General features: G+C 58.1%; 1 protein-coding gene across 1 annotated transcript; it reads right to left on the reverse strand.

Annotated features, from left to right (window-relative positions):
* Positions 1-2260: 2260 nt before the first annotated feature.
* On the reverse strand, positions 2261-5278 carry WNT1 (Wnt family member 1). Its single transcript, XM_060113964.1, has 4 exons — positions 5175-5278; positions 4192-4445; positions 3239-3504; positions 2261-2749 (listed from the first exon to the last, which is right to left on the reverse strand). Exons 1-4 carry the CDS (start codon positions 5276-5278, stop codon positions 2261-2263), a joined length of 1113 nt encoding a protein of 370 aa, XP_059969947.1.
* Positions 5279-8501: the final 3223 nt, after the last annotated feature.

An 8501-nucleotide genomic window follows, 5' to 3' on the forward strand; every position in this document is an offset into this window, starting at 1 on the left:
TTCCTCCCCCTCAACTGCCCATCAGAGCTGAGCTGATGCTAGCTTGCTGGATGGAGAGAAAGGAAAAGGGATGTCATTGCAGGCTTGAGCAGCTCCTGGCTCCACTTCCCTACCCCCACACATATCCCAAAGGCCAACAGGGGTCAGAGTTCACAGACCCAGGGAGAGGTGGGAGGCAGCGACAACAGCAAGAGTCCTGGCGAGAGGGGGACATTCTCTAGTAGGCTGGGATCAGTTGTTGCCCTTGGGGGTGCGGTGCTTCATAGCTCCCCCCTGCTCTTTGGGTCCTCCCCTAGGGGGACGTGTTAGGATGAGGGACAGGCATTAGAGCTTAGGAAGCGGTTGGTGTTTGTCTGAAGTAAGGTTAAGCCTAAGGGTGGGCCTAGACCTAGGGAAAGGGAGTGGATTAGAGTTAGAGGTAGGTTTCCGGCTGTGGGAGGGGTTAGTACTCCCCTCCAATCTGGTGAAATGCACACAGAGGTATCATACTGCTGTTGTTAGTAACAGAATCCTCATTTGGGCTCTTTATGGGAATGGCTAGCTTCATGGTTTAGTTATGGACCACACTTGGGTTTCCTTTCGGTTACACTGGTTTAAGTCTAGCCTCTATTTGAATTCTAACCCTCTTGCTCCTTTCTTCTCCCCCATCATCATCTCTGAGCTTTTGGGTCCAGGAATAGAGCCTATCACCTGTTACCTGGATCCTACTTAGCCCAAGGTTTGGAAGCTGGCATCCTAATATGCCATTTCCTTGTCTTGGGAAGGGGAGTGGCTTCCCCATTGCCCAACACCCTGACCACAGCTGGCCCAGATGGGATTTGGGGACCAAAAGCTCTACACCAGGAGCAGCAGCACCCTTTCTGTTTGGGATTTCTCTTTCTCTTTGTTCTTTGGTTTCTTTTCAGAACACCGTCATAGCTTTCACTCAGTTATAGCGATTTTCACAACAGCTCATCTACATAGGAAAGGCAGGCTCCAGGTTTGTTTGTTTCATCCCCTCTCAGCAAGGGAAGAAACTGAGGGAGTTATGGACTTGCTTAATATCACAGAGCCAGTTGGTGTTCAAAGAGGAAGAAGGACCCTGCCGCATCTTTTGACTGCTGACTGGGTTCTTCTGGAGATCTGGATCCCCAGTGGCCTCATTAGGGTCATCCAAGGGACAGAATCTCAGAGTCCTCTTCCAGGGTCAGGAAACCAGTTCCCCAACACTGTATCTTATTTGTTTAAAGGAGGTAAGCAATAGTGTGTTCTGGATTCAAGGAAAAGCCACCAAGTCATTGATAAAAATAGAGATTTTATTCTGCAGAGGAAGATACTACATGGGTGGGGGCGAGGAGCCACTAATAGCTACGGTGGAAGGAAATACTGATTCCGGTATGCAAAGGCATCTTTGAGAAACTGGGGAGAGGGAAAGAGGGGTCAGAAAAGGCTGGAGGGCAAAACGAGAGAAGAATGGAGAGGATTGGGTTGGGTGGAGGTGGTCTCTGCAAACCAGGCTGGAACCCAGCACAATAAATAGTTTTATTTACAACAACCAAACTTGTGGCTTTTTATCCACGTTTCAGTGCAAATTATTTACACACTGATGAGGAGGCAGGACAGGAAGGGGGTAGGAGGTGGCTGAGGGAGGCATGGCTGGCAGCTGTTCAATGGCTCCACGACAGAGGCTGGAAGAATGGGGATATTTCTGCGGGGTCCCCCAACCTCATGTTCCACGTCACCACAGCTGGCCTTTCACCCTGGAACCTCCCGCTTCAGCTGTAGGTGGGGAGGACAAAGGCCCTGATGCTCAGGTGTGTGTTCAGGGTCTGCACCCTTGGCAGGAGAATGGGAAGGGCATGTGGGGACCTGGAAAAAACGGAGGATAAAGGAGAGGGAGAGAGGCAGGCAGGTTGCTGGCGCGGTGGAGGAGACAGAGCTACACGTCAGGAGCTGACGCTGATGGAGGAGGGGATGAATCCTTCTCCCACCTCCTGGCCAAGCAGGGGGCAGTGCAACAAGGGGTCTCCCGCGGAGATGGAGGGAGGTAGGTCCGGGGCAGGTCAGTCAGGATGGCAAGAGGGTTCATGCCGCCCCAGGCAAGTGGTTTCAGGAGTCCCCAGGTAGGAGGAGGTGGGAGAAATGATCGGATACGTAGGAGTCGCGGAGTGTGGCTGAAGGGGCTGGGTGGGCGAGGATCGGGCGGGGTCTTAGGTGCCAGCGAATCTGTTTGGGGGTGGGCTTGACGAGAACGCTCCTAGGGGTGAGTCCGCGCAGCGCCTCACAGGCACTCGTGCAGTACGCGAGTGTGCGTGCAGTTGCGGCAGCTGACGTGGCAGCACCAGTGGAAGGTGCAGTTGCAGCGCTCGGTGACGCGCTGCGTGCGCGTGCGGTGGCCCCGGCCACAGCAGAGCAGCTCGCAGCCGTCCAGCGCGGGCGACGAGCTGTTGCAGGCGCGCCCTGCCGTGCCCGCTGTACCCAGGCGTCCGCTGTATGTGCAGAAGTTGGGCGATTTCTCGAAGTAGACGAGATCGTGGGGGGAGGGAGGCTTGTGAGCGGGGTCCTCGGGCTCGAGGCGCAGCAGTTCGGCCCGCGAGGCACGGTTGTTGCCGCGATTGCCGTACAGGACGCGCGAGGCGCCGTCGAAGCGGTCCCGCAGCACGTCGCCCACGGCGCGCAGCGTGGGCAGCCGCATCCAGCACGTGCGCACCGTGCACGAGCCAGACATCCCGTGGCACTTGCACTCCTGGCGCATCTCGGAGAACACGGTCTGGGGGAAACGGAGAAGAAAGGGTGTTCCAGGGCACTGTCAGAGTCAGGGCCACCTTCCCAGATACCGCCCCCTCCCGGACGTCGCCGGAACCTCAGCAAAGGCCCAGGCCTAGCCGCGCACAGAGGAAGGGAGGCGCGAAATGTCCCGCAGAGATCTGGACACTGAGCCCAACTCTGCTCCACCCGGCGAATCTGTCTCTGCCTCTCAACCTGGTTTTTTGAACCTGTACAGTGGAGGGGCTGTAGGCAATACAGTCTATGGGTTACATGACTTCTAACCTCTCCGTTGTCAGGCATTATCTCTTTCATTCTCTGGCTTCCTTCCAAGCAAGCCTCCGCGTCCTCCGGACGCCCTCGCCTGGCTCCTTACCCTAACCCCTGACCTTATCACCGACCGTTACTTCCCAAGTTCGAGGTTAGCCTCTGCGAGGGACTCCGAGAACCCTGCCATTCCGTTTCGGGTGCGGTGACCCTCAAGCCCGCTCACCGTGCGGCCCGCCTCGTTGTTGTGAAGGTTCATGAGGAAGCGCAGGTCCCGCCCCTTCTCCCCGGAGTCCACAAACTCCCGGCCAAAGAGGCGGCCGAAGTCGATGTTGTCGCTGCAGCCCCCCCAGTGCCAATCGGGGCCCCCAGGACCGCGCCGCCGGTAGTCGCACGTGCAGGACTCGATGGAGCCCTCCGAGCAGGAGCGCGCCACCGAATGGGTGACCCCGGCCGAGGTGATGGCGAAGATAAATGCTGTTTCCCGACAGCCTGTTGGGGAAGGGAGCGGGGATCAGCTAGGGGGCACGCGGGGGTGCAGCAGGCACCTTCAGTAGAGGGCTTGGGACCCTTGAGTCCCACGCCTCAAATCCTTCCTTAGATTCCTGAAAGCCCGGCGACCGGCTGTGTTGGGAAGCTGGTCTCACGGAGAAAGCAAGTGCGTGGGCACGCAACCACGTCCACGCTTGTAATCACACGTTACTGAGACTCAGGGAGCATTCTGGCTTCTCGGTGGAAGTGGGGCAGCCCCAGAGAGAAAAGCCGGAAAGAGGGGAGTGGAAGAATTCTGCACCGCCAAGACCTCTCCGCAGCCCAAACTTTCGGCCCGGCCCTCGTCAGCGATGCAAGACTTGCTGGGCTGGAGGTAAGAGACGCCCGCAGAGACCAGCTTTGAGAGGGGCTGAGGGACAGCAGTGGCCAGCCAGCGTTCACGACTCGGAACTCCCTTTCTCTGGGGCAGTGGCTCAGAAAAGTTAGCTTCGTGCCCGAGGTGCACGGCTTGAAAGCCCCTGGTAGAACGAGTCTGGCCCAGAGCTAGTGCTGGCATGAAGCTCTTGGCGGGTGGATCGTGTGACCATTTAGGTGCCCCGGACATCTTCCCTGCACTTGCCCGCCCCTGCCCTGGGGGTGACCGTGCGTTCCCCTGGTCCAGGAAGCGTCACCTTCCTGGGTACCTACCTCGGTTGACGATCTTGCCGAAGAGGTGGGGCCCCGAAGCTGTGGGACAGTTCCAGCGGCGGTTCCGGAACTGCCACTTGCACTCTCGCACAGCGCTCTGCAGCCCCCCGCTCACACTGTGCAGGATCCCCGGGTTCTGGCGGATCAGCCGCCGCTGTTTGCGGCTCAGCAGCTGCAGACTGGGCTCGAGTACCAGTTGCAGACTCTTGGAGTCGGTCAGCAGGTTCGTGGAGGAGGCTACGTTCACGATGCCCCTGGTGAGACGCATGATAGGAGCTCAAGCTCTGGAAGGGGACCTGCACCCTAACAAGAAAGGTCATGCCCACTCTGTCCTTTTCCTGGAGCTATTTGCTGGTGAGAGCGGCGGGAGATCAATAGCAAGGTAACAGTTCCGCGCTCCCAGGCTCACTAGTTTGAAAGGACTTGGCGTCCAGAGTTTTGTGTTCCCAGGGGTCTTAAGGCTGCTCGGGGCCCTGCACCCGGAGCTGGACAGCAGAGGCACGGAGAACCGGAGACTAGATATTCACCTTGGTTCTCAGAGCCTGCTTCCGGGCAGCCTGGCGAGCAAATCCTGGCCTGCCATCCATGCCCACCCAAGGCGTGAAATGCTTGGGAGTTCCGCCCTCTACTTGGCTTCTTTCTGAGTGCACGCCTGCCCTTTCTCTCCCGAGGCTGGGAAACCTGTGGTGTGACTACCGCCGTGAGGCTCGGTTTGGGGCTTTTGGAATAAGGGCGGTGCTAGATGGGAGTGGGCTCCCTGGCTGGAGTATCGTGGGCCACCGGGCAGACCATTCACCCCACTTAAGCAGAGCTGGATCCTCTGGAGCAGCTCCGCCCCAGAGCGCCCCTCGGTGTCTCAAAGGGAAGTCAGAGCGCTGGAGGGAGCCTGTCTGCGGACGGATCCCAGAGCGTGGGAGCTGGATGGGGCTGGCCCCTGGCTCTGTGCCCCGAGACAAGTGGCGACCCCGCACCAGCTCACTTACCACCATCGGCCACTGCTGTTGGCGGCCAGGGCTGCAGGCAGAGCGGCCAGCGCCAGCAACAGCGTAGCGGAAACCCAGCCAGGCAGCAGCGCCCAGCGCCCCATGGCCTGCCCGGCCTTGCCCGCTCTGTGCTGCAGTTGGGGCGGCTTTGGCTGCTGCCCGCGGCGGTGGGACGGGACGCGGCGGTGGCGGCTGTGGCGAGAGTCCGCAGTCTGGCTCTAACAGCCCCGGGGGCGGGCGACGGGCTGCATGGCTCGCGGTCCCAGCTGGTGGGCTGAGGCAGCCACGGCGGGCGGCACCGCCTCTTATAGTTGCGGCGCTGGCTGAAGTGACGATAGGAGGCTGCCCCGCCGGGCCGCACTGTGGCACCAGGGCACACCGGTCAGGGGCGCAGACAATGGGCAGCGAGCGGGGCCGTGGCTCCCGCCCGTCTGAGCCGAGAGCTGACGGGCTGGCCGTCGGGGCTCACCCCCGCCCCCTACCCGGTGGCTCCCGCCTCCGGACCTGCACTGGCCGCCGACCCCTCCCCTTGGGACGCCCTCCCACGCGCGCCCGCCTCACTCCTCTCCGCGTCCGGAGCCCGTCGGGGACCAGCGTCCGCCAGGGGGCGCGGCGACTAGTGTGCTGCGGGGACAAACTGCCAGGAGCTCAACCGCTTCGCTGCCTGCTGTGGGGCTGTCCCCTCGACGTCACCCCTGTCCCCGCCGGCGTCTCCTCTCTCCCCCATCCTGAGTGGAAGAAGGAAAGCTGTGGTTCTGGACAGCGACTCTGGGGAGATACCTCCCCTCCCAGGAACCCCCGACGGCTGGACAGGGAAGGAAAAGGGGGAGACTGGGGTGGGGCTGGGGCTGTGGTCAGGGAAATCCCAGGGGTGGGTTGGGAGGTGCGCTGACCACACAGAGCCCCACCATGGAGAGGGGCCTGAGGCAGTGGCAGTCTGTGCTTGTGGGGTGGGCTGGAAGGAGTGCACAAGTGGCTACGTGTGTGCGTGCTAAGTGGGATAGTGCAAATGAGACTCCGGGTGAGAATATGCGTGAGTGTGTTCTGAGAGCGCACACTCACGGGTGGCCTCGTGCACAGAAAATCCGTGTTCTGAAGAGGGATGTTAGGAGTCTTTCTCAGGAATCTTGGAACTTAGCTCAGGTCAGAAAGGGTCATCTAGTCGCCTTGTCACCACCTGGGGCAGTGCATCATCTCCTAGGTGTCAGGAAGGAGGTGGCAGCTACGTCAGGAGATACCCAGAAGGTTGGCCGATGAATAAAGAGTGTCTGGAACTGTGTGCTGAGGTGGGCGGATGAGTGGGAGATTAAATATGCATAGGTGTGTCACTCTCACCCGGTGTACCTCGTGTCATCCTATAGTGTGTCACCCTGTGGCATGTGTCAGCCTGTGCATGTCACTGGGGGAGGGGCGACTAAGCCTGTAACCAAGGTGGTATCAAGATGGATGAGGCCTGGAGTGGCAGCGTCTCTGAGGACTAGGCTCAGAAAGGAAGGGCAGTGGAGCAGATGTCAGGGGTGTACATGGAGGGGCTGGGGAGAGGGGCTGCTGACTAAACTGAACCCAGAAGAGGGAACTTGTGTCTCCAAGTTTCTGCTTCTTTCTGATTTTTTCTGCCAGGTTTCTGTCTTCTCCCCCAAAACTCTGGCTCTCTTCACTCTCACCATGCCAGGATACCTAGAGCACCTGCGACCATCTCTACGAGTCCTGGGAGTCCCTCCTCCTAGGACTCCATCTCAGCCTCAAGGCCACCTCTGCCTCCTATCGAAGAAGTGGCAGCTGTTCCCTATATGGGGCATAGGGGGCACTGCCAGCCTGGTTATCATGCCCCACCACCACACACAGATGGCCCCTGGAAGACGGAGGATCTCCTCCTTTACGTCTCTCCTCTCTCTGCATTTTACGGAGGAAAAACTACATTGGGCAGTTATCCAAGGGCCACGCAGCTAACAAGGGAATAAATGGTAGAGCCAGGTTAAAACCCAGACTGTTTTGACTCAAAGCCCATGCTCTTTCCACCTTACTGGCTGCTTGTGACTGTGCAGCAGTAGCAGGCGGGGAGCTCTTCCTGAAATTGGCAGATAAAGAAAAGTGGTCTTTAGGATCTTCCTGCCTCTCCTTTTTTTTAAAAAAATTATTTATTTCTTTGGCTGCACCAGGTCTTAGTTGCGGCATGTGGGATCTAGTTCCCTGACTAGGGATCAAACCCGGGCCCCTGCATGTGGAGCGTGGCGTCTTAACCACTGGACCACCAGGGAAGTCCCCTGCCTCCCTTTTTTTTTTTTTTTAACATCTTTATTGGAGTATAATTGCTTTACCGTGTTGTGTTAGTTTCTGCTTTATAACAAAGTGAATCAGCTATACATATACCTATGTCCCCATATCTCCTCCCTCTTGCGTCTCCCTCCCATCCTCCCTATCCCACCCCTCTAGGTGGTCACAAAGCACCGAGCTGATTGCTTCCCTTTTTGATCCTCTCTTTTTCATCTCCTCTGCCTTTAGGATGATTTTTGACTGAGCAATGTACCCAGGCCTCATCCTAAAGGGTTCCAAGTCCCAGAAATGGTCAGGCCTCCCCTCCAATGCAGGGAAATCACTCTAAGAAATAAATGCCTGCTAAGTTTAATTAACCTTCCTGAGGCACTTGCATTTTTTTTTTTTTTTTTCTGTACGCAGGCCTCTCACTGTTGTGGCCTCTGCCATTGTTGAGCACGGGCTCCGGACGCGCAGGCTCAGCGGCCATGGCTCACGGGCCCAGCCGCTCCGTGGCATGTGGGATCTTCCCGGACTGGGGCATGAACCCGTGTCCCCTGCATCGGCAGGCGGACTCTCAACCACTGTGCCACCAGGGAAGCCTGGGCACTTGCATTTTAAAAGAGATGCATATTAACACAAATGAAGCCCGATGGAGGTTATTTTTGAGGGGAATGTATTTTCCAGGCCCTTTGCCCAGTCCAGCATGCTTGTCCCCTCCGAGGATTTGACCCCGAGGGACAAGGTGTACTGGCCCAGCATCTTCCACAGGTCTAAAAGCCAGTGGCCTCTGCAGAGGCCACCCAGCACAGATGGCTCAAGTAAATAGACAGTGTACCATGGGCACCTTGTCCTTTGTCCCTTAGGAGTTTCTTCCCACTGAGGCCTGGGTCACATCTTTTGGCTTGGTGGGTTGATAAAGCCCCATGGAGGAGGGAGCTGGGCTCAAAGACCGGGCAGTCCTGTCTGTGGCCACTGGTGACAAGCAGAGGTGGGAAGAGAGGAAAGAGGGATTCAGTATCCTTTGTTCCACCATTCCACCCACCAGGAATAGTGGGGAAGAGTGGGAGGGCT

Source organism: Mesoplodon densirostris, chromosome 11, assembly GCF_025265405.1.
Source record: "Mesoplodon densirostris isolate mMesDen1 chromosome 11, mMesDen1 primary haplotype, whole genome shotgun sequence".
NCBI classification, from domain to species: Eukaryota; Metazoa; Chordata; class Mammalia; order Artiodactyla; family Ziphiidae; genus Mesoplodon; species Mesoplodon densirostris.